At 43.9% G+C, this 27123-nt stretch overlaps 1 protein-coding gene across 1 annotated transcript in view; it reads right to left on the bottom strand.

The window, feature by feature from the left end:
• Positions 1–4210: 4210 nt before the first annotated feature.
• The window catches only part of LOC106599303 (contactin-associated protein-like 2), a 61396-nt gene continuing 38483 nt past the window's right edge, over positions 4211–27123 (bottom strand). The window contains exons 18-25 of the mRNA XM_014190466.2: positions 15582–15800; positions 15044–15280; positions 14626–14856; positions 14089–14222; positions 12962–13055; positions 8766–8996; positions 7351–7425; positions 4211–7063 (exon numbers count right to left, since the gene is read on the bottom strand). Coding sequence (XP_014045941.1) covers positions 6864–7063; positions 7351–7425; positions 8766–8996; positions 12962–13055; positions 14089–14222; positions 14626–14856; positions 15044–15280; positions 15582–15800 — 1421 coding nt within the window. The 3' untranslated portion in view covers positions 4211–6863. The remainder of the gene's footprint in view (positions 7064–7350; positions 7426–8765; positions 8997–12961; positions 13056–14088; positions 14223–14625; positions 14857–15043; positions 15281–15581; positions 15801–27123) is intronic.

Below are 27123 nucleotides of genomic sequence, written 5' to 3'. Positions count from 1 at the left end.
GCCCGCCAGTCAAGAGTCGCCAGAGCTGCCCGCCAGTCAAGAGTCGCCAGAGCTGCCCGCCAGTCAAGAGTCGCCAGAGCTGCCCGCCAGTCAGGAGCCGCCAGAGCTACCCGACTGCCCGGAGCCGCCAGGGCGGCCCGACTGCTCGGAGCCGCCAGAGTGGCCCGACTGCCCGGAGCCTCCAGAGCGCCCCGACTGCCCGGAGCCGCCAGAGCGGCCCGACTGCCCGGAGCTGCCAGAGTGGTCCGACTGTCCGGAGCTGCCAGAGTGGCTCGACTGCCCGGATCAGTTAGAGTGGCCCGTCTGCCCGGCCCAGCTCGAGTGGCCCGCCTGCCCGGACCTGCCAGAGTGGCCCGCGTGCCCGGATCTGCCAGGGTGCCCCGCCTGTCCTCCGGTCCAGCCTGAGTGGCCCGCCTGTCCTCCGGCCCAGCCCGAGTGGCCCGCCTGTCCTCCGGCCCAGCCCGAGTGGCCCGCCTGTCCTCCGGTCCAGCCAGAGTGGTCTGTCTGCCAGGGTCAGCCCGAGTGGCCCGTCTGCCCGGCGCACCGAACTGGGCGACGCCGAAGGTGGAGCAAGGTCCACGTCCCACACCTGAGCCACCTCCAGGATAGGTGGGTTGTCGTTGACAGGATAGGTGGGTTGCCATCAACGACAGTGCCGTCGTTGACGGCAGCCACCCTCCCTTCCCTCCCTTATTGTTTAGGGGTTATTGTTTATTGGTTTTGTTGGGGTATTGGGGATTTTTTTAGTGTTTTTTTTTAGGTGCATTCCGGGGTCTGCACCTTGAGGGGGGGGGGTACTGTCACGTCCTGACCAGCAGAGGGCGTAATTGTGTTCGTTTTGGTCAGGATGTGGCAGGGTTTTTGTGTGTTAAGTGTTGTGTTGGTGATTGGACTCCCAATTGAAGGCAGGTGTGTTGAGTTGCCTTTGATTGGGAGTCCTATATAGTAGTGTGTGTTTTTCTTTGGGGTTGTGGGTAGTTGTTTTTGCACTGCGTGTTGTGTGCCTGCAAAACTGTTCCTGTCTTTGTGAGTAGAGTTTATTGTTTTTCCCTGTGGATGCTTTACTTGTGTTTATTAAAAAACTATGAGTATCCACATTCCCGCTGCGCCTTGGTCCATTCCTGAAGACAGCTGTTACAACTACGAATCCCAGACTGCACTGCGACTCCCAGCACGCAGTGCTCCACTGGCTAAAGTTTGCAATTAGCAAGCCCAGCCGAAGTCTAAATATACATGCCATTCCACATTTATTTGGGGTTGTATTCATGTTATAATGCTCATATAATGCTCAATATATGATCATACCATTGTCACCAATCAACGCATTACACTCAAAATAATTCAAATTCAGATGCTGATCTGGTTGACAACACTAGCTAGCTAAATTGGCTAGCTAACCAAACCCATTATTATGGTTAGCTAGCATGCTAGCTAGCACAAAATAATTGTTTCCAACAATAATAGCCGAGTTTAATCTTAACGAATGTCATAAACAACCATCCAAAACAACATATAAGCCTTCTAGAAAAAACATATATATTATGAAATGTACAGGCAAAATGCTAATTACTACGGAATGCGTCTAGCTGGTTACACTTCTGCTCCTTGTTCTATCTGTGCAGTGACTTTCCCAGACGGAGACATCCTTGCATCCACAAAAGTACACACCCCTCTCTCCCATAGATGTCTCGCTCAACATCCACTCGAGGGCTCCCTTACCGTCACTCAAAGCTGAGCGGTTCCATTCCTCTTTCAACGGGTCGTCCAGGTGCTCGGTGCGTTATATCTTCGTCTTTAACAGAGTTATAGTTGCCTCTCAATTTTGGCCAACACTGCACATTTTCTCATCCATGAAACATTTGATCTCAATACAGTTTTCTGTTCACAAAACTAGAATATGTTACAAACAGAGTGGACTAAGTTTTGTAGACTTTATCCTTTGCCAAAGTTTCCAAAAAGTGCGTAGTTTAGGAGTGCAAGTGCGAATTGAGTTATTGCACACTCGCACTTCAGAGTAGGCGTTCCCCAATAGAAATATGCCAAGACAAGCTAGCTCATGTTTGGCTCTGACCACCTCCTTGCTTGTTCTGCCCAATGTGATTTGTTTATCCCATTGGAAACGACATGCTGTGGTCTATCTTGGGTTAGTTATACAAATCTTTGCTATATAGTGCATTCGGAAAGTATTCAGACCCCTTCACCTTTTCCAAATGTTGTTACGTTACAGCCTTATTCTAAAATGGATTAAATAGTTTTTCCTCATAAATCTACACACAATACCTCATAACGACAAAGCCAAACAGGTTTTTAGATATTTCTGCAAATGTATAAAAAAATGTAAAACTTCAATATCACATTTACAAATGTACTCAGACCCTTTCCTCAGCACTTTGCTGAAGCACCTTTGGCAGTGATTACAGTCTTGAGTCTTCCTGGGTATGACGCTACAAGCCTGGCACACCTGTATTTGGGGAGTTTCTCCCATTCTTCTCTGCATATCCTCTCAAGCTCTGTCAGGTTTGATGGGGAGCGACACTGCACAGCTATTTTCAGGTCTTCAAGTCCGGGCTCTGGCTGGACCACTCAAGGACATTCAGAGACTTGTCCCGAAGCCACTCGTGTTGTCCTGTTGAAAGGTGAACTTTCGCCCCAGTCTGAGGTCTTGGTCACTCTGAAACAGGTTTTCACGAAGGATCTCTCTTTACTTTGCTCCGTTCATCTTTCCCTCGATCCTGACTAGTCTCCCAGTCCCTGCCACTGAAAAACATCCCCACAGCATGATGCTACCACCACCATGCTTCACCGTAGGGATGGTATTGGCCAGGTGATGAGTGGTCCCTGGATTTCTCCAGATGTGACGCTTGGCATTCAGGACAAGAGTTCAGTCTTGGTTTCATCAGACCAGAGAATCTTGTTTCTCATGGTCTGAGAGTCCTTTAGGTGCCTTTTGGCAAACTCCAAGCAGGCTTTCGAGTGCCTTTTACTGAGGAGTGGCTTCCGTCTGACCCCTCTACCATAAAGGCCTGATTGGTGGAGTGCTGCAGAGATGGTTGTCCTTCTGGACGCATCTTCCATCTCCACAGAGGAACTCTGGAGCTCTGTCAGTGACCATCGGGGTGTTGGTCACCTCCCTGACCAAGGCGCTTCTCATCCGATTGCTCAGTTTGGCCAGACGGCCAGCTCTAGGAAGAGTCTTGGTGTTCCCAAACTTCTTCCATTTAAGAATGATGGAGGCCACTGTGTTCTTGGGGACCTTGGCACGGCCCATCCTCTGCAGTGCAGGGGCGGTTCCTCCTGCAGGCAGAGGAGGGTCGTTAGTGATTGGAGCTGGCGTGATTGGAGCCACCTGGGCTCAGGGTATGTAAACTGCTTCACTAACCACTCTTCTCTCTCTCTCCCTGCTCCTCCAGTTATGATCCTGTTTTTGTTCCTTTGTAGGTTTACTTAGTTTCCACTCAGTCATGTTCACACACACAGATTCATGCATCCATGCACTTTACATACACCCTACATTATGACATTTCCACACCTCATTCCTTTTTCTTTGTTTAAAGTTAATAGTTTTTGGTTTACAATAAAGAACCTTTTGATTGGCCTATACCTGTTGTTCATGTCCCCTCATTTTTGCCACAGGCTATGAGCCGGCCTGTGACAACCTTCAATGCTGCAGAAATGTTTTGGTACCCTTCCCCAGATCTTTGCCTCGACACAATCCTGTCTCGGAGCTCTACAGACAATTCCTTCGACCTCATGGCTTTGCTCTGACATGTACTGTCAACAGTGGGACCTTATATAGACAGGTGTGTGCATTTCCAAATCATGTCCAATCAATTGAATTTACCACAGGTGGACTCCAATCAAGTTGTAGAAACACCTCAAGGATGATCAATGGAAACAGGATGCACCTGAGCTCAATTTCAAGTCTCATAGCAAATGGTCTGAATACTTATGTAAATCAGGTATTTCTGTTTTATATTTTTAATACATTTGCAAACATTTCTAAAAACCTGTTTTCGCTTTGTCATTATGGTGTATTGTGTGTAGATTGACGAGGAAAACATTTATTTAATCCATTTTAGAATAAGGCTGTAACACAACAAAATGTGGAAAAAGTGAAGGGGTCTGAATAATTTCCGAATGCACTGTAGGTGTCGGGAGAGGGCGCACGTTCTGATAGGGAGGCATCTGATGAAAAACCAACTACACTCTGTATGGCAAGGCTTGTTTAATGTTTAATATTATGACAAAATCACATTACATATGCAATCTCAGGCCTGACATACAATACTGAACTAAAATAACACAAAATGAAGTTGTAAAATCTTTCATTTTGGGGAACATGATCTCAAGCCACTGTAAAAGACAATTTCAACAATGTATGTTTTTCACACAGAATATCAAAAAGAAAACTGCCATTTAATTATAATTGCAATGAAATAAATGTAAATATATTATAAAAAGGCTTTTGCACGTCATCCCTCAGATAAGAAATGTACAAAATATTTCCAAAGAATTAATGTAAAATAAATTGTACTGCAACGTGGTACTGTTTTTAGTTTAATTGTCATGCTGCTAATGAAAGGAAAAACAATAATCAAGCAATGGAATTTGAAATCCGATGCCAATCATTCATTTGACAAAAGTGGTAAACCAACAACAAAAAAATCTCCATAATATCAGTATGCTATATTATGCTTTATTATATCCTATGCTATAATATTATATATTACATTATGTGAACTGTGACGTGTTAGATATTCTAATGAAATGTAAGATCATGCTTTGTCATAAAGTGTTGCTCTACAGTAAATGGATGTCCTCTGATCATTTTGGTTTATAGAATATTAAGGTATATTGTGTTTCAGTTGCAACTTGATTATTAGCACATACAGTGACGAACAACCAATGTTTTGCTCCCCTTTATAACAATAAACCAAAATGTACCATTGTGAGATGTAGACAGAGATTTACATGTTGATTCAAAACAATAGCCTACATGATAAAATAGCAACAAAAAAAGTGAAGAAATGACCTAATAATATCAGCTTTGCTTATGTGTTCTGTGGTGAAATTTAAGGGATTTTTATCATCCGATTCAGATTGCTGTGGGCATGTGGGACACTGACATTATATGTAAGGATACATTCTGTTTGCAGAATGCTATTACAGCCTTCAACAGTAACAGCTAATCATTTTATGTTCATTTGAGAGGTTTTCACTACAGTCTCTCATGCTGTCTACATTCCCCTTAGCTCCCCTAATCCTCCAGTTCTTCTCTTCAACACACACTGTGTTGTTTGTGTAATTCTACTCTGGATTCATCACAGCAATTCCCAAACCACATGATGTGAATATTAGAATCTTAACACGGGGAAAGGCTGACAGTCTTGTTGGCACTTGTAACAGAAAAACATTTAATATTGTGGGTTATTCTGACTTACTGAGTGAAAAATGGTTATCTTATGAATAAGGAAATAAAATGATTAGACATAAAACATACACACACACACTGTACTATTGAACATAGGAGGTTGGTGGCACCTTAATTGGGGAGGACAGGCTCCTGGTAATGGCTCGAGCGGAATAATTGGAATTGTATCAAATACATCAAACACATGGTGTCCATGTGTTTGGTGGCATTCCATTCACTCCGTTTTTGGCCATTATCATGAGCCGTTCTCCCCTCAGCAGCCTCCTGTGCTATAGAACTATACACATTGATACCAACAAAGGCATAGAAGTTCAGGCATTAGTTAAGCGTGTGTATAGTGTATCACTGCACATGGAGATAGCTGAAGTTAAGCCATGTTCTTTCCTTTTAGCATATAGCCACCATCATAAATACATCCCTATTGGCCATTCAGTATTTATTATGTTCAATATTCAGGGTACAGTCAGTGTGCCCAGAATGAAATAGTCCAAAACTGAAAGCAGAGTGGCTGAATCTTGAAGGCACATTGGATATTGTCATTACTATAAGTAATATGATGCTTTTTGTACAATAAACCTTTTCATGACAATATCATAGCAATTCCCTCTCAAAAGTCACAATGTCGCCAAATGTGAACCTGTCATATCATGCCAGAAACCAATTTTTCCAAGAGCCATCATCTTATGTAGCAAGACTGGGGAAACAGATAAAGCATGCTGAATAATTTGGCACCCCAAAAAATTATCTGCAAGATAAAAGACACATTTGTGTGGAAACACCAGTGCTACTGTGTGGAATGGTGCAATGAAGGGATGCCATAGCCGTGTAGCATGCCATTGTATTCTACACATAATAAGGACTGCAGTGCAATCAAACCAATACATTACAATGCAATACAATCAAATGTCAGTGACATAAACCTTAATGTGTTTTTTAAATCTGTGCAGGGATATTATTTTCCAGAGCATTTTGTCTCTATGCAACTCACTTGGAACTCATTTGGCAGCAAAGGAACTAGAAGTGTACAGTATGTGCTTGACCCATTAAATGCAGGCATAAACATCTCTACAATCAAAGCTCAAAACATTAAGACATATCATCAACTGTAATGCAAAAAATAAATATAAAAAGTGATATCGTTTTTTTTTTAAATTCTCAGTCCAGGTGATGCTGTAGTTGTAATAATGGCTCTATGTGAATGACTGATATCATGTTGCCAAAACTCCTCCAACTCCTCACTCAATGTAAATACATTATAGACAAGCCAGCCAATGCACACATCTAGTCCATGGGGAAATCTTCCTATGCCCCATTTACACATTATTCATTCATCATCCTCATCCTCATCATCAAAGAAAGCCTTGTCCTCACACAGCGAAGTGTGAAGAGCAATGGGCACACCACTGACCAGTACCAAAATGTGAATGTCTGATTAAATGAACCATTCCTTCTTGCTCTCATCAATGGTTTCTGTGAAGGCTGGGTCATTGACAATGATGGCTGCATCGGCACAGTCCGCAGACTCCGCCCCTTTGGCCTCATTGGTGTGGTAGGAGCCCTTGTGACGGAACATATGGCGAATAAGGAACACCAGGGTGCAGAGGATGGTGAAGATGACCACAGCAATGATACCTACAAGTATAAAGGACATTATGAGGTACATGACAATGTGTTCTTTTGAAAAATCGATTACTGGATTTGACCCTTTTCTATTTATTTTCCTTTTTTATATATTGAATACTGCATTGTTGAGGAAGAACTTGCAAGTAAGCATTTCACTGTACTGTTTGCACCTACTGTGATAAGCATTTCACGGTATTCGGCGCATGTGACAAATAAAATGTCATTTCATTTAATTTGACCTTTAAAAACCTCAACAACCCTGTATAGTAGGTGAGTTGATTATTGCCCCTATTCACCTCCGATAATTGCAGCGTTCCGATCAACTCCATCCTGGCTAACTCTTTCCTCGTTGAATGGGAATACAGCACCAGCTGAAGAAGGAAACAAAAACAGATCAACCACAAAATAACCAAACAATGCTAAAAAAAAAATGAAATGCTATGACACATTTTTTACAGAGACAGAACATGTCAATTGTAAACTGGCACACTTTGGCATCTGATTATTAAAAAAACCAGGACAGGCGATAAATATAGCATGCGGTATATGCACAGTGTGTGAGTCATGGGGGGAAGTAGGCGTGGGCTGAGTCGAGAGGGGCAATCTGCTCTTTTCATCTGGCATCTCTGTGGGCACTCTAGTCCATTTGAGTGGATTCTGCAGAATATGTGCAAATCTCTCATCACATATCACCGCCCCAAAAAAATACACACACACACACACACACACACACACACACACACACACACACACACACACACACACACACACACACACACACACACACACACACGCACACACGCACACACGCACACACGCACACATGCACACACGCATGCACACGCATGCACACACAGTGGAGCAGGGATCACAGATGCCTCTTACAGGGAGCTGATCTGTTGCCTTTGGAGCACTATGCAAGGCTCAGATCAAATGATACAAAGATTCTTCCTCTTATTCTCATGTTCTTCATCCAAAGCTCTCTTAGTAAAAGTCAGAATATCAATAGTGTAACAATCTATAACTAGTCCCATTAGGCCTAGCTGTGGGACAATTGAAATTGTTTATATTAATCCTTACTAAAGCAGTACCACTAAAACGATTCATCTGATTTATTGAAACCTCATATGCCTCCGTAGGTTAAACATACAAATAGTCACTTAGAGTCCCTGAGGGATAACATTTCATACAGAGCAGACCATTCCCAGAGCAGGCAGGAGATAGATATTGTGTTCCCAGTAATGGAGAGATTAAGAGAAGAGAGGGTGAGTGGCTGGGCAGCAATAGATCTCATGTATCTGGAAAGCTCATTCCTTTGTGTCCAGAGAACACACCCAGGATCAATACTCTGACCCAGTGATAACCATCCTGTAGACCTATCCACAGGAGCTAAACAGCACAGCACATGGGTTTAAATGGTTCAATAGCTGAAGAAGAAAAATACCACTATTAAATATCATGCCTTGAAGTTTTAATTAAATGTCAAATCTCTTTGGAGGACTGAGTGGACTGCTGGTGCTGCTAGTTGACCACTGACAATATATCTACTGTAAAGGACTACTTTTAAAATGCAGTATTCAAGATGGTGGTATCGAGACGTGAATAAACACAACAATTCAATAGAATAGAATAAAATCCTATGATATGAATAAATGGTTCCATTGGTGGGACAAATAAAGGGGATAGATAGAAACACAGTGATTTACTGTACCTGAGTCCAGGTGCCAGGGGTCATTGACAGCAGCCATGGGTGAGATGGTGAGAGGAGATGCCCCGCAGTTGGACTCCACTAGAATGCCCTGGGTGGTCACTGGGGCGACGATGCCAGACCTCAGTGCTGCCTTCAGAGGGGCAATGTTGTTGAACTGAACTCTGGACAGACAGCCAACGAACCCTGGGGTGTTGTACTTCTCTATGAGGACTGGGTCAATCTGGCCAGTTTCTGATTAAAACAAAGAAAAAAGAAAAACCATCACAGTACTTCTAGATTAGATAGGAGTTCTTCTTGGAGCTGCTGACTGATGCTGCCTGACCACTTAATACTGGTCTACCACCACGATGCACTACTACTCAGCACAACACCGTAAGCCTCCCCAGTTTGATTTATGTTCACTTGAACCTAGTCTCTGGTTGGTGATACTGTATTCCCTGTCCCTAGCTTCCCCCAGACAGGCAACTACTGTAGAGACTCCTACTGCAGATATGTTATACTCCAGGGAAAACAGAGTATCCAATTCTTTTGCAATATGTTATTCTCCAAGGCAGATAAAGAAGAGTAATTTCACGCTTTCATGTAAGAAGGATGTTTCATATGCCCCCAAGTTGAAAAGACAAACACATCCTGTTTGGAACATTAGCCATGCATTATCTTTAACCTTTCAGAAAACACATTGCAATATCTACAGAAAAATAATTCACCATCTTAGGTCAGTCAGAGAGCTACAGTGACCATGTCTGTTAAAAACAACATAGGCCTGCCTTGCATGAAAAGGAAATGACAAAAAATATAAATATATCTGAAACAAAGAGTTGCAACAACAACACAAGGTCAAGGTTTACCATAAGTGTCCCCAACACCTACATATTTACAGTGTAGTTACAGGTTGGTTGTTATTGAAAACACTATGCCACCTCAAGTTTGTCAAATACAGAAGAGTATTACCTGGTTGCCCTGTTGTCCTCCCTGAATGAAGTGGCGCTAACTCTGAGTCTGCCCCCACGGCGCAGCCCCTTTATCCAGAGCAAAAGTCCTTGTCTTATACAGTGCTACCACTGCCTGCTGTATGCCTGTCTATGAGACATGCTTGTCTGTCTGCCTGTATGTTCATCTGTCTGCCAGGAACATTTAACTCTGTATCTGCCCTGCTGCCTTTCTGCCTGCTAATAGTCTGTTTATCTTCTTGCCAATATGTCTATCAATCTCTCTGTCTGTCTTCCTGTGTTTATACCTGTCTGTCTGTCTGTCAGCCTGTCTGTGTATCTGCCAGGGTGTCTATGTGCCTGAAGCCTTGGTTAGCCAGCGAGCTCTGAATGTGAATGCACCCTAAGTGATTCAGCCCAGCTCCTTTCCCTTCCTTCTCTTCTCTTCCTTACAGCCAGACAAGGCAGGGAAAACTTGATGATGTCATGGATCAGTGAGCTAATACATTCACAGACGGAACGAGGCTCGGAGAAAACCTGGATGTGCGTAAAGGATTACAGGATGGGGATCAGTACCGGGCCTTTGTGCTCCCTCCCTCCCTGAGGATGATGTCAGAGATTGTTGTTAATTTATTAATCGAGTGCAGCAGCAAAGCACTCTGGGAAGTTGTAAGGCTTTACCAGCCAGGCACAATGGGGCATTCTACTGTTCTCAGAACAGGATCAGTGTACTGGTGTCTGACTCCTGCTAACACGGTGCTGCTCCCTCCCTTAACGGAAATCAAACACGCCATGCCATGCGCACATCACTTTATTCTGTTTTCTATTCTACCTTCCTCTATACTGTGTGCTGCAGTGGTGTGGTTCCTGATGGCCCTATGATCCACAATGTTTTACCCTGCGTTTATCTGAGTGGTGTGGGTGTACTATAGTAGGTGTACTATATCAGTCAACAGTGGCGATTTTAGCCTATAAATCTTGGTGGGGCACACTCCATTTTTTTTTAGATGCATGACAGCAAAGCCACTACACAACGCTAAACAATACATTAATTGCACTATAACAATGACAAATGGTGCCCACAAACTGTTAGGGCCTACATAAAGCAGTCCCTATACCTGGCTATCAGTGGAGCCTTATTTGGCAGCGGAACAGTTAATTGAGCCTCATTTTCTGCCTTTTTATATGGCTGACTTGCTTAAACACATGTGGTTTCTACTGACAATTGAGATGTACAAACTATGGCATTAGGGAACGATGAGCGGATAAGAGGAAATCCGTAATTTCGATTAAGATATTAATGAGCGAGCTAAGACGGATGTAGTCAATATGACTATACAGCACTTTTGAAATGTACAACGACATAATTCAGAACATGAGACGTTCTTACAGTATTCTCCCTGTACACCAAGTCAGAACCGTAGGATAAATAAAGGGGACATGTAAGCAAACAATGAAAGCTCTTACAATATTTGATGATGACATTTCTCTAAAACAGGACATAGGCTACATGTGTACCACCAAGTCAGAACAGTTGGCTAAGGTATTATGGGGAAAGGGACCAAATTATTAGGGTGAGGTTACTAACAGCTTACTACACAAAATACAGTTAGTATTACTTTCTTAGCTACATATCTCCTTGGCATATTACATAATTTATGCAGCAGCATACAAGACATTTTTGGCCTCTCCGTTGTTGTGCTGTGCTCACTTCAACAGGAGTCCTTGTGGGCAAATTGTGTCATGAAACTTCTCTGGATTTATGGTGCTTTCAAGACAACTGGGAACTCTGAAAAAAAACAAGGTTGAATCATGACGTCAGTAATTTTCAGGTCGGAGCTCTCAAAAGAGACCTAATTTCCCGACTTGGAATTCCGAGTTGGATGACCGTTCAAAGCGTATTTTCCCAGTCGGAGCTCGTTTTATTCCAAGTTCCAAGATTTCACAGTCCGGAGTTTCCAGTTGTTTTGAATGCGGCAGAAGTCGTGCTGGATTGTCAGCATGGCCAATGAATTCCCATGGTGTTACGTGTGAATGTTTATCCTTTTAAGCTTGGAAAAGAGACCCTTAAACCCAGACTTGGTCCACACACCCACTCCACCGAATAGCAGGCAGGGGAAGAAAAATAGTGATTGCTTTGCAGCGCTTGCAGTTAGCCACTGATTCCTTCCGAACCACTCATTGTTGAATTTGCGATCTCCAACTTGTTGTGTAATGTTTATGTCCAATGGCCAATGATCACCGATACGTTTTATCTATAATTTCTCTTCATATGAAAAAGATTGAAAATTGTTTGCCAGTAGATTGTCGACATAATTCATGAAGATGACTGTTTGTCTGGCTTGCTAGCTAGGATTTTGAAAGTATGTTGTTGACATGATCAGTCCAATCAAAGCTACGGTAGATATAACGTGATTTGACGTCATTTTATCTGTGGCCAATAACCTTGAGCCTTCTTGAATGGGCACTTCTAATGTAAATCTATGGCAGCACCCAAGGGGGCTTGAACTTTATAGCTCTCCCTGTAGATTTTGCGGTGACGTAGTGTCCCCATGAATGACAGAACACTGAGCCAATCACGGCAGAACTAGAGAAGATTACCAACCCCAACGCTCTATAATTTCCGCTGGCTGCCCCACAACAACAGAAAGCACTGATCTAGGCTGAAACACCTGCATTTTGGAGCTGCCTTAATCAAGATAGCAAAAAAGAGACCATGTTCTTATGCAGCTTTAAAAAAAAAAAATTGTAACATTGTTTTCAAACTGATATGTGACACGTATTTATGCCAAAATAACATGCAAAACAGGCACTGCCCCACTTGCCCTGAATGATGAGTCGCCACTGTCAGTCAGACAAAGCCAAAGGAAAGGCCTAGACAAGGCCTATTGTAACATTGCTCAATATGGGCACTCAGATGGATGTACATGTCTTTGTATCAACAAAGCAAGATTTTTCTGTCAAGGCAACATCACCATTACCAGATATATTGATGCCCTCTTTCCATATATTAATACACCTGGACTAAACCAGGACTAAACAAGATCAATCACTCAGTCATGGATGGGCAACAAAAAATCTGGTTTTGTGTTTTTTCAGAAACACACAGAACCAAAGTCCAGATTTAATCACTCAGGGCCAAATTCAAAGAGATCAATGCAAGTAACTCTGACTTCTGTGTAAATAATACATTGATTCCACGCATGATACACAGCATTCCTTATATTTACACTCCAGTAGGAATACATGGATTATATCTGCACTTACCAAAGACTTTCCCCAGGAATATAGTTTTAACCAGGTTGAACTTGGTGTCAGAGCCAGCAGGCAGAGCGTAGCTGACTGGGGGGTAATGGTCCAACTGGAAAAGAACATCACGATATGGTCATCAATCATGATGTATTAGTCAGTTAGAAAGCCAACAGCCGGCAGTTTTATTTTTGTTAATTACTACCACCTAGTGGTGGATTTTAAACAGCATATGCCTGGAAATCCTAACTGATGCCAGTGTATCATGCATTAGTGAAATCTGATAAACAAACAGAAATAAACTGTGCTAAAAAGCATAATGCATTATAAACCACTTCCACAGGAAAGGTGGGTCTGGTGTGTTGCAAAGAGCCTAATGCAGTCTGAGAGGACACAGAACAAGTATGTATTGTGGATTTAATGGCATCAGCAAATCCCTCTCACTGAGAAGGGTGTCCTCCCTTCCTGATAGCAGAGCACTAGTGTTCTACCTTTGAACTGCTTTATGAAAAGTGCTATATCTATAGTCTATGTAGCTATCAAACTGTATCAAGGCTGTAACGTAACAAAATGTGGAAAAAGTCAAGGGGTCTGAATACTTTCCGAATGCACTGTAGGAGAGGTGCATGCCAGCAGATGAGGAAATTTGGCTCGGATGGAATAAATTATATAGGAAAACCTCCAAAAGTGCAAATGTAAAGTAGGGGAGAAAAAAGCACTACACTCTTAGAAGAAAACTTGCTATCTAGAACCTAAAAGGGGACTTTGAATAACCCCCTTTGGTTCCAAGTAGAACCCTTTTGGGATCCGTGTAGGACCCTTAGCACCCCCAGGGGTACGCGCAATGCTATCGGGGGTACGCCAAATAAAAATGTGATTCACATTTAAAAAAAATCTAATTTAGTCTGAGAGGACTGTTGGATTTAATGATGAAAATGAAAATGTTTTTTAGATAAACTACATCATTGTTAAGATTTTTACCTGCAGCCTAAAGTAGTCTGAGAGGGAAAATACATTTCATGACTTAGGCAAATCCCACTGAGTGATAGATCACCCTTTGTGGTAGTGGAACACTAGGGTCATCCTGGAACTGCAGCTGAAAAGTGCTCCATAGATAGATAAAGCAACGTCCTCATTATTATCACCTGCAGCCGTATGTTCCTCTCCTGCCTGGAGATGTTGATGTGGTGGGGCTGCCCGTTGGCCATGTTGCGCTGGTCCAGGTCGATGGTGAACGGCTCCCTCAGGCCTCCCAGGCTGTAGCGGATCTGAAGTGTTCCTGACAGAGGGAGACGGAATGGCCAGTCAGTCCCAATGTGTCTTAATCATATTCATATGGTTGTCCACCCATTATCTCACAGGCTTTGAAACATGGTTAGAGTATCAAACTCAAGTGGCAATTGTATTTTAAATTAAGCTTTACATTGCTAAAATACTAAATTGACCATCACTCTCTCTTTCTGCTGTTTCAGTTATTCATGCATCTGCCTCGGACCATGCCCAACCTGTGTGTTGCACCATTTAATTAGCTATTGAGCTAATTTCCTGTACATTCTGCGGTTCTTTGCTGGCTAAACCATTAACTTCACCGTCCAAGCCTTTCAAACCCTTTAAACGGATGGCCAGGATTGCTCTCACATTCTCTCAAGCATTTTAAACCCTTTGAGCAGTTGCCCTCTCACCATTGTGTCTGAGCACCACAGCCAGGTAGTCCTGGGTCCTGGAGCTGATGTACACAAGAATGCTGGGGGCATTGGAAGTGCTGAAGCTGAACACCAGCTCCTCCTGGGTCAGGTTGCCCTCTGTGGGCAGCAGGGGAGACAGGCTCTTCACATCCCTGATGGCTGGAAGGCCCCCCTCGGGAAGGAAGTCGTAACGAACTAGTGTTCCACTCTCGAAGTAGCCACCCACGTCTGATACACACAGGAGACACAAGGCAGCAATACAAAACATCAGCAGACGTTTGAGAAATTGACAAGCGAATCGATGTTAGCCTCCCAAAAGCAAAGGGTAAAGTTAGAGTTGTAACACTGTGAAGTTGAAATAAAATGGACACATTTAGAGTTACCATTCTCTCACATGGCTGTGACTATATTTTACCTTCAGTGCAGAAGGGCCCGTCATACGCCGTCAATGTGCAGTCGCATGAGTAACCGTTGTATTTCTCCAAGCACTGGCCACCGTTTCTGCAGTGCTGCCCATAGCTGGTGCAGTGGCCAGAGCAGCCAGGCTTCACCCCCGGGGTGACCTTCGCCCTCTCCTCCAGGTCAAGGGTCACACCGTTCATCTTCAGGGCACGGATACATCCTAGGAAGCCCCTCTGGCCACCCGATGCACCTGAAGGATAACGTTTATGACAAAAGGTCTTATTAGACATTAAGGTTTGCAACAATTTTGTTACCAAGTACACTTCTGATAAAACAATTGTAAACTCAAGTTTTTTTTACTTGTTAGTTGTTGACTTGACATCCTAATAGCTTTTGACATTGTTTCTGTGTGTAATGTGTAAACTGTGTGGGCCTGTATAAGTCGGGTCCAAACACCATGAGCTGAGCACCAGTTGTCATACAAACATAGACATATAAACCTGATCATCATTACCCTATGTGGTGGGAAGCAGGAAGGAAGGATGTCTTACCCACATAGAGTTGGCTGTAAAGCTCCAGGCGAGTGTGACCCTGTGGGGGTGCAGGGCGAACCTCCTTGAACTGCCCATCCAGCTGCAGCACAGCCTCCTTCACGTTGCGCTCAGCCACCACCCTGTGCCACTGGTCATCATTAAGAGGAGTAGATGACCTCACACTCAACTCCACCAGACCGTTGCCCACATCAAAAGAAAAGGACACCACCGTGGCAGCTGGGCAGGAGAGGAAAGAGCGAAAGGCATCAGAAAAGGTTTTGGGTGAGGCAGACAAACAGGCTTTAGATCTTCAGAAGTGGAAAGATTTTGTCTCTGCCTTATGAGCCAGTGGGGACAAAGGGGATACGTACGCTTTGGGTGAGAAACTGCTGAATTATGAGGTGGAAATCTGTCAAGGAGGTCTTTTTTGAAGCAAAGATTAAGCTGGGGCTATACAGGAGATTTGAGAGACCTTGGTCTGTGTGGGAGTGGTTAAAAAGTTAACAAGCATTTTTAGGGAAACTGAACTTCCACTTCATGGTTATTATAGTTTTGAGTTTTTATATTCGTTTTTATTTCTATTAGTTTTAAGATTTTTATTTGAAATTCAGTTTAGTTTCAGTAAGTTTTCAGATCTACTTTGCTAGTTTTTATTTAGTAAGTTTTAGAAAATATTTATATTTCATGTTTATATTACCAATATGGAAATAAAACATTTCAATATATTTAATGTCACGCAAAATATATTACAAATACATATACAGTGAGGGAAAAAAGTCATTGATCCCCTGCTGATTTTGTACGTTTGCCCACTGACAAAGAAATTATCGGTGAATAATTTTAATGGTAGGTTTATTTGAACAGTGAGAGACAGTATAACAACAAAGAAATCCAGAAAAACGCATGTCAAAAATGTAATAAATTGATTTGCATTTTAATGAGGGAAATAAGTATTTGACCCCTCTGCAAAATTTGACTTAGTACTTGGTGGCAAAACCCTTGTTGGCAATCACAGAGGTCAGACGTTTCTTGTAGTTGGCCACCAGCTTCGCACACCTCTCAGGAGGGCTTTTGTCCCCCTCTTCTATTTGCAGATCTTCTCCAAGTCATTAAGGTTTCGAGGCTGACGTTTGGCAACTCGAACTTTCAGCTCCCTCCACAGATTGTCTATGGGATTAAGGTCTGGAGACTGGCTAGACCACTCCAGGACCTTAATGTGCTTCTTCTTGAGCCAGTCCTTTGTTGCCTTGGCCGTGTGTTTTGGGTCATTGTCATGCTGGAATACCCATCCACGACTCATTTTCAATGCCCTGGCTGAGGGAAGGAGGTTCTCACCCAAGATTTGATGGTACATGGCCCCGTCCATCGTCCCTTTGATGCGGTGAAGTTGTCCTGTCCCCTTAGCAGAAAAACACCCCGAAAGCATAATGTTTCCACCTCCATGTTTGATGGTGGGGATTGTGTTCTTGGGGTCATAGGCAGCATTCCTCCTTCTCCAAACACGGCGAATTGAGTTGATGCCAAAGAGCTCCATTTTGGTCTCATCTGACCACAACATTTTCACCCAGTTGTCCTCTGAATCATTCAGATGTTCATTGGCAAACTTCAGACGGCATGTATATGTGCTTTCTTGAGCAGGGGGACCTTGTGGGCGCTGCAGAATTTCAGTCCTTCACGGCGTAGTGTGTTACCAATTGTTTTCTTGGTGACTATGGTCCCAGCTGCCTTGAGATCATTGACAAGATCCTCCCGTGTAGTTCTGGGCTGATTCCTCACCGTTCTCATGATCATTGCAACTCCACGAGGTGAGATTTTGCATGGAGCCCCAGGCCGAGGGAGATTGACAGTTCTTTTATGTTTCTTCCATTTGCGAATAATCGCACCAACTGTTGTCACCTTCTCACCAAGCTGCTTGGCGATGGTCTTGTAGCCCATTCCAGCCTTGTGTAGGCCGACAATCTTGTCCCTGACATCCTTGGAGAGCTCTTTGGTCTTGGCCACGGTGAAGAGTTTGGAATCTGATTGATTGATTGCTTCTGTGGACAGGTCTCTTTTATACAGGTAACAAACTGAGATTAGGAGCACTCCCTTTAAGAGCCTGGTACGGCAACTGCACCACCCACAACCGCAGAGCTCTCCAGAGGGTGGTGCGATCTGCACAACCGGGGGCAAACTACCTGCCCTCCAGGACACCTACAACACCCGATGTCACAGGAAGGTAAAAAAGATCATCAAGGACAATAACCACCCGAGCCACTACCTGTTCACCCCGCTTCCATCCAAAAGGCGAGGTCAGTACAGGTGCATCAAAGCTTGGACAGAGAGATGGAAAAACAGCTTCTATCTCAAGGCCATCAGATTGTTAAACAGCCACCACTTGCACAGCGAGGGGGCTGCCTATCTACAGACCTGATATGATTGGCCACTTTAATAAATGGAACACAGGTCACTTTAATAATGCCTCTTTAAGAATGTTTACATATCTCACATTACTCAATTCATACAGTTGAAGTCAGAAGTTTACACACACCTTAGCCAACTACTTTTGAACTCAGTTTTTCACAATTCCTGACATTTAATCCTAGTAAAAATTCCCTGTCTTAGGTCAGTTAGGATCACCACTTTATTTAAGAATGTGAAATGTCAGAATAATAGCAGAGAGAATGATTTATTTCAGCTTTTATTTCTTTCATCACATTCCCAGTGGGTCAGAAGTTTACATACAGTCAATTACTATTTGGTAGCATTGCCTTTAAATTGTTTAACTTGGGTCAAACGTTTCGAGTAGCCTTCCACAAGCTTCCCACAATAAGTTGGGTGAATTTTGGCCCATTCCTCCTGACAGAGCTGGTGTAACTGAGTCAGGTTTGTAGTCCTCCTGGCTCGCACACGGTTTTTCAGTTATGCCCACAAATTTTCTATGGGATTGAGGTCAGGGCTTTGTGATGGCCACTCCAATACCTTGACTTTGTTGTCCTTAAGCCATTTTGATACAACTTTGGAAGTATGCTTGGGGACATTGTCCATTTGGAAGACCCATTTGCGACCAAGCTTTAACTTCCTGACTGATGTCTTGAGATGTTGCTTCAATATATCCACATAATTTTCCCTCCTCATGATGCCATCTAGTTTGTGAAGTACACCAGTCCCTCCTGCAGCAAAGCACCCCCACAACATGATGCTGCCACCTCCATGCTTCACCATTGGGATGGTGTTCTTCGGCTTGCAAGCCTCCCCTTTTCCTCCAAACATAACGATGGTCATTATGGCAAAACAGTTCTATTTTTGTTTCATCAGACCAGAGGACATTTCTCCAAAAGTACGATCTTTGTCCCCATGTGCAGTTGCAAACCGTAGTCTGGCTTTTTTTATGGCGGTTTTGGAGCAATGGCTTCTTCCTTGCTGAGCAGCCTTTCAAGTTATGTCGATATAGGACTCGTTTTACTGTGGATATAGATACTTTTGTACCTGTTTCCTCCAGCATCTTCACAAGGTCCTTTGCTGTTGTTCTGGGATTGATTTTCACTTTTCGCACCAAAGTACGTTCATCTCTAGGAGACAGAACGCATCTCCTTCCTGGGCGGTATGACGGCTGCGTGGTCCCATGGTGTTTATACTTGTGTACTATTCTTTTTTTTCTTCTTTTTTTCCCACCTGTCCTCGTTATTGTCTCCACCCCCTCCAGGTGTTGCTCATTTTCCCCAGTGTATTTATCCCTGTGTTTCCTGTCTCTCTGTGCCAGTTCGTCTTGTATGTTTCCAAGTCAACCAGCAGTTTTCCCGTTCTCCTTCTGTTTGCATTCTCCTTTTACTTAGTCCTCCCGGTTTTGAACCTTGCCTGTTTCTCAACTTTGTACCCGCCTGCCTGACCATTCTGCCTTCCTTGACCATGAGCCTGTCTGCCACTCAGTACCTCCTGGACTCTGATCTGGTTTTGACCTTTTTGCCTGTCCACGACCATTCTCTTGCCTACCCCTTTGGATTAATAAACATTGTAAGACTCCAACCATCTGCCTCCTGTGTCTGCATTTGGGTCTCGCCTTGTGCCTTGATAGTACGAACTGGCCATGACAGACCTAGCAGATTTGGACCAGCTCTGCCACGCTGTCTTCCTGCAGGGAGCCACCATTAGAGACATGAGGAGTTGGTACAGGGCCTTTTGGAAGGGCTCAGGTCCTTGACGGAACGCCATGACCATGGGTTAAAGAGCTATTATGAAGCAAATCAGGTAGTTAGCTCATAGCCTGCCTGCCACCTCTGAAAAACTCCAATCACCCAGTAATTTTCCCCCTATCTGTGGTGAGATTGTACAGCCTATCCCTGCTCCTCGAGAACCCTGCTTACCACCTCCGGAGCGAAATTCGGGGAATCCTGGTAGCTGCCGGGGTTTTCTTTCTCAGTGCTTACTTATTTTTGAGCTACAGCCATCTCTGTTTCCTTCAGACAGATCAAAGATGGCGTATATTATTACGCTAATGTTCAGGACGGGGGCTCTCCTGGGCTACGGCAGTTTGGGAGCAACAATTTGCCATTTGTGGTCATCTGGAGGAATTCATGGCAGAAGTGAGAAAGGTATTTGAATCTCCGGTTTCTGGGAGAAAGGCGGCCAGTAAACTGCTTGTCTTACGTCAAAACTCTCGTAGTGTGGCAGACTATGCAGTGGACTTTTGCACGTTGTCCGCCGAGAGTGCCTGGAATCCGGAGTCTCTTTTCAATACTTTTCTGCACGGATTATCTGAGGAGGTTAACCTCCCTGGGCAAGGTGGGACCTAGTCAACAGCCAGTGGAATCGCGTGGCGCGAAATACAAATACCTCATAAATGCTAGAACTTCAATTTCTCAAACATATGACTATTTTACACCATTTTAAAGACAAGACTCTCGTTAATCTAACCACACTGTCCGATTTCAAAAAGGCTTTACAGCGAAAGCAAAACATTAGATTATGTCAGGAGAGTACCCTGCCAAAAATAATCACACAGCCATTTTCAAAGCATGCATATATGTCACAAAAAAACAAAACCACAGCTAAATGCAGCACTAACCTTTGATGATCTTCATCAGATGACACTCCTAGGACATTATGTTATACAATACATGCATGTTTTGTTCACTCAAGTTCATATTTATATCAAAAACCAGCTTTTTACATTAGCATGTGATGTTCAGAACTAGCATACCCACCGCAAACTTCCGGTGAATTTACTTAATTACTCACGATTAACGTTCACAAAATACATAACAATTATTTTAAGAATTATAGATACAGAACTCCTTTATGCAATCGCGGTGTCAGATTTTAAAATAGCTTTTCGGCGAAAGCACATTTAGCAATATTCTGAGTAGATAGCCCGGCCATCACGGCTAGCTAATTTGACACCCACCAAGTTTGGCCCTCACCAAACTCAGATTTACTATAAGAAAAATTGGATTACCTTTGCTGTTCTTCGTCAGAATGCACTCCCAGGACTTCTACTTCAACAACAAATGTTGTTTAGGTTCAAAATAATCCATAGTTATATTGAAATAGCTCCGTTTTGTTCGTACGTTGAGGTCCCTATCCGAAGGGTGACGCGCGGGCGCATTTCGTGACAAAAAAAAATCTAAATATTCCATTACCGTACTTCGAAGCATGTCAAACGCTGTTTAAAATCAATTTTTATGCGATTTTTCTCGTAAAATAGCGATAATATTCCAACCGGGCGACGTTATATTCATTCATAGACTGAAAGAAAAACATGGAGTCCTCTCGTGGACCCGCACTCCAGTGTCACTGTTCTCAGCCTGACCACTCACAAAAACTCCTGCTGTTTTTCGCCCAGAGACTGCAGAGACGTCATTCCACTTTCTGGCGCTTTCTGAGAGCCAATGGAAGGCTTAGAAATGTCACGTTACAGTAGAGATGCTGTTTTTTTGATAGAGATGCCCTAGAAGGATAACAAATTGTCAGACAGGGCACTTCCTGTATGGAATCTTCTCAGGTTTTGGCCTGCCATATGAGTTCTGTTATACTCACAGACACCATTCAAACAGTTTTAGAAACTTTAGAGTGTTTTCTATCCAAATCTACTAATTATATGCATATTCTCATTTCTGGGCAAGAGTAGTAACCAGTTTAAATCGGGTACGTTTTTTATCCGGCCGTGCAAATACTGCCCCCTAGCCCCAACAGGTTAAGGATGAGCTAGCTGCTCGGGAACTGCCTGTGGACCTCAACTGCCTTATCACCTTAACCATTAAAATTGATGGACGCCTAAGGGAACACAAGAGTGAGAGGTCTGGTCTCGGGCACACTCGTGCACCCGATATGGCGCGTTCACCTCGTATGGAATCCAGAAGTTTCCGAAGGCAGCTCTTTTGAGAGGAGTCGAAGCCACCCGAGCTCTCTCGTGAATCTACGACAGGTGAGTTGGATACCCCTGAGCCTATGCAGTTGGGAAGAACTAGGCTATCAGTTTGGGAGCGCTCACGGAGGATGAATAATAACTGTTGTCTGTACTGTGGAGGGGCAGAACATTTTATAGCTACCTGCCCTATTAGGAAACCCCTGTCTCTAGTGGGTACCAGTACTATGGTGAGTCAGTCTGGGAGTTCCATAATTCCGATCACCCGCACACCCCTTTTTTCTCTTGTGCTGTGGGGAGACCAGTCTAAGGCTCTCCGAGTGCCCATTGACTCTGGGGCTGATGAAAATCTTATGGATGCCCCGATAGCTTCGGAGCTTGGTATTCTCACTCAGCCTCTCTCTGTGCCCATGGATGTTAAGGCACTGGACGGCCGCTCTATAGGGGAAGTCACCCATAGTACTGTGCCCGTTCAATTACGGGTTTTTGGTAACCACAGTGAGACAAGGCAGTTCCTCCTTATTACATCTCCCCATGTTCCGGTTGTTTTGGGATTTTCCTGGCTTCAAAAACATTGATTGGATTGATTGGACCACAAGCTCCATCCTGGTTTGGAGCCCATTTTGCCATTCCCACTGCCTTCAAGCAGCACAGCCTTCCCTTACTCGTCTTCCTTAGGATGTTATCAAGACTGTGGATGTCTCTGCTATCCCCACAGAATACCATGACCTCCTAGAAGTGTTCAGTAAGGCACGTGCTACTTCCCTTCCCCCGCACCGTCCTTATGATTGTGCTATTGATCTTCTCCCAGGTACTACCCCACCTCGGGGTCGATTTGTATTCTCTGTCTGGACCAGAGACCAAAGCTATGGAGGAGTACATAGAGGAGTCTCTGGCCACTGGGGCTGTCCATCTGCATCTCCTGCCGGCGCAGGGTTTTTCTTTGTGGAGAAGAAGGACAAGACCCTGTATCCGTGCATTGACTTACCGGGGACTTAATGACATTACTGTCAAGAATCGTGACCCCCTACCTCTCCTCGGTGTTTGAACCTCTCCAGGGGGCTACCATATTTTCCAAGTTCGAAATGCCTACCACCTGGTTCGGATACGCGAGGGGGATGAGTGGAAGACAGCTTTCAACACAGCCAGTGGACATTATGTGTACCAGGTCATGCCATTTGGACTCACCAGGCTTTCCAGGCTTTGGTCAATGATGTGCTTCGGGACATGCTAAACCGGTTTGCGTTCGTGTACATTGACGACCTCGTGTTTTTTCCCCGATCTGAACAAAAACATGTTCTTCATGTCAGACAGGTCCTTCAGCGCCTCCTGGAGAACCAACTGTTCGTGAAAGCCGAGAAGTGTGAGTTCCACCACTCTACCATCACCTTTCTGGGATATGTCATTGTTGAGGGCAATGTTCAGATGGATCCTGGAAAGGTGAAAGCAGTGGTGGATTGGCCTCAACCAACGTCCAGGGTGCAGTTGCAACGGTTTCTTGGTTTTGCAAACTTCTACCGACGTTTCATTCGGGACTACAGCACCCTGGCGGCCCCCCTCTTGGCACTCACCTCTCCCAAGGTACTGTTCAAATGGTCTCCAACTGTCGACAAAGCCTTTGTGGACCTGAAGCATCGGTTCCCAACAGCACCCATCCGGACCCCTCGCATCAATTTGTGGTGGAAGTGGACGCTTCGGATGTTGGAGTGGGGGCCATCCTGTCCCAGCGATCTGCCCAGGACCAGAAGCTTCATCCCTGTGCCTTCCTGTCCCATCGTCTCAATCCTGCTGAAAGGAACTACAATGTTGGCAACCGAGAACTCCTGGCGGTGAAGATGGCATTAGAAGAGTGGAGGCACTGGCTGGAAGGGGCAGAACAGCCATTCCTGGTCTGGACCGACCATAACAACCTGGAATATCTCCGTACAACCAAGCGCCTCAACTCCAGGCAGGCCCGGTGGGCCCTCCTGTTCACCAGATTTAACTTCACCATCTCCTACCACCCAGGGTCAAAGAATGTGAAGCCTGACGCCCTCTTCCGCGTATACCACACCCTCGACCTCTGAAACCATTCTCCCTAGCTCATGCCTTGTGGCCACTGTGAATTGGGGTATTGAGAACCCACTACCTGGAGCTGTCAATTAGTCAGGGTGGAGTATGCCCGGAACACTCTTCCTAGTTCTGCCACAGGACTCTCCCCTTTCGAGTGCTCCATGGGGTATCAGCCTCCACTCTTCCGTGAACAAGAGCAGGAGGTCAGCATACCCTCGGCCCAGGTGTTTGTCCGCCGCTGTTGACGTACCTGGTGTCGTCGATGAGCGGAACCGTCGCCGGACCCCAGCTCCCCGCTACCGCATTGGGCTGAGGGTAGGGCTGTCCACAAGGTCCCTTCGGGGCCGTGTGGACCTGCTCCTTCGGATATAGTCCTACAAACTGTCCCCCTGTCCCCTTGTTTCATTGGTTTTCCCATCTCCAGAGTCCTGAGTTCCAATGCTGTCCATCTTGTGTTACCCCGTACACTCCATATTCACCCTACCTTCCATGTGTCTAAGATTAAGCCTATGTCTCACTGTTCTTTGTCTTCTGTCCCTAGGCCCCCCCCCCCCCCCCCGTGTCTTTGATGACCATCCGGCCTACACGGTAAAATGTATTTTGGGGTGTTCGACCACAGGGCAGGGGTTTCCAGTACCTGTTTTGTTACAATATTTCTAGCCTGTCTATCTATGGGTAACATGTGTTATGCTCGACCCGCTCAGTTTTTCAACAAAACACCAGAAAATAGAAAATTGCCAAAAAGAGTAGAACCAGCTCACTTTTTCACTATGATTTGACTATTAGATATTCAATTCTCTTTAAATAAATATTAAAATATTTTAAAAGGAATACTGTAGTTTCACCATATTACAATGACAGTTCAGTTCACAATGTTTACCTTAAAATGAGGAACAGGAAATAAATGACTTCACTTTAAATAATCTTCACAAATAACTTTGTAAAAGCAATAACTAGGGTTTTACAATGATGGTGAAAAGATTTTTAGTTTTTTAAGGTTAGTGGGTTAAAACCTTCCTAGAAGTCAGAGGGTGCACGGAGGGATATCAAAATGCCACATTTTGGCACTTTAGCAAGACTTTATTCATATTGAAAATCAGATTTATTGAATTATCCATGTGGTCTATATTAAAGGGCAATTCATTTAATATAAACAGGCTTAAAATTCAATATTGGTGCGCAATCTCTACTTGACCTATCGAAGGGATGCAAAAGGACTGCTTTTGTGGAATGACCCAGCACACGTTAAGTTTTGGATGTTGGTTGCAATGCTCTCGTCAGGTCCGTTTGTTTATTTGCCATATGCACATGAAAGACATGGAGTTTCTACTTGACCGATAATGTATCATGTTTGTGGTCATTTATTTTTGTAGTCATTTAGTTAAGTGCCTATACAAAGTCTACACCCCTCTTGAATTTCTTCAAATTGTATTATGTTACATAGTGGGATTAAAATGTTTTTAATTGTCATTTTTTGTCAATGATCTACACAAAATACTCTGATGTCAAAGTTGAAGACCTTGATTAAATACATGTTAGAAACACCTTTGGCAGCAATTACAGCTGTGAGTCTTCTTGGGTAAGTTTCTTATGAGCTTTAGATACCTGTATTGTCCATTATTATTTTCAAAAAATGTCAAGCTCTGTCAAGGTGTTGAGGGTCATGGCTAGACAGCAATTTTCAAGTCTTGCCATAGATTTTCAAGCATATTTAAGTCAAAACTGTAACTTGGCCACTCAGGAGCATTCTCTGTCTTCTTGGTAAGCAACTCCAGTGTAGATTTGGCTTTGTTTCCTAGGTTATTGTCCTGAATTCATCTCTTACACGGAACCCAAACCGGCTGTGTGCATGCGCCATCGTGCGCCATCGTGCATAAATGTATTTTGTCCCCCTACACCAAATGTGATCATGACACGCAGGATAAAATATCAAAACAAACTCTGAACCAATTATATTGGTTTGCTGTTGCTAGCTAATTTGTCCTGGAATATAAACATTAGGTTGTTATTTTACCTGAAATGCACAAGGTCCTCTACTCCGACAATTAATCCACACATAAAACGGTCAACCGAATCGTTTCTAGTCATCTCTCCTCCTTCCAGGCTTTTCATCTTTGAACTTATATGGTGATTGGCATCTAAACTTTCATAGTATTACCACGACATCCGGCAACACAGTTCGTCTTTCAATCACCCACGTGGGTATAACCAATTAGGAGATGGCACGTGGGTACCTGCTTCTATAAACCAATGAGGAGATGGGAGAGGCAGGACTTGCAGCACGATCTGAGTTAGAAATAGAAAGGACTTCTATTTTAGCCCTTGGCAACGCAGAAGCTCGTTGACGCGAGCGTGCAGTGTGGGTGCAATAATTGAATAACATAGATTTCTACATTTATTTTGCAACGCGAGCGGTGTAGTCAGGGTATTAGTGTCTGGTGTAAAGCAGACTGAAGCAGGTTTTCCTCTAGGATTTTGCCTGTGCTTAGCTCCATCCCATTTATTTTCACTGTCATTTAGGTCATTATTGAGTCACTACAATGTGGTTGATCCATCCTCAGTTTTCTTCCATCACAGCCATTGAACTCTGTAGCTGTTTTAAAATCCCCAATGGCCTCATGGTGACATTACTAAGCAGTTTCCCTCCTGTCCTGCAGCTCAGTTCAGAAGGATGACTGCATCTTTGATGTGTCTGGGTGGTTTAATACATCATCTACAGCACAATTATTAACTTGACCATGGTTAAAGATATATTCAATGTCTCATTTGTTATTGTTACCCATCTACCAATCACTGCCCTCCTTTGAGGCTTTCAAAAAGCTCCCTGGTCTTTGTTGAATCTGTGCTTGAAATGCAATACTTGACTCAGGGACCTTACAGATGTACAGTGGGGGGAAAAAGTATTTGATCCCCTGCTGATTTTGTATGTTTGCCCACTGACAAAGAAATTATCGGTCTATAATTTTAATGTTAGGTTCATTTGAACAGTGAGAGACAGAATAACAACAAAAAATATCAAGAAAAACGCATGTCAAAAATGTTATAAATTGATTTGCATTTTAATGAGGGAAATAAGTATTTGACCCCCTCTCAATCAGAAAGATTTCTGGCTCCCAGGTGTCTTTTATACAGGTAACCGGCTCGACAGGTTCCCGTACCCCAGCC

Source organism: Salmo salar, chromosome ssa03 (assembly GCF_905237065.1).
Source record: "Salmo salar chromosome ssa03, Ssal_v3.1, whole genome shotgun sequence".
In the NCBI taxonomy this organism is placed as follows: Eukaryota; Metazoa; Chordata; class Actinopteri; order Salmoniformes; family Salmonidae; genus Salmo; species Salmo salar.
The sequence above is the reverse complement of the archived record's forward strand: the minus strand, read 5'-3'. Positions and strand labels throughout refer to the sequence as shown.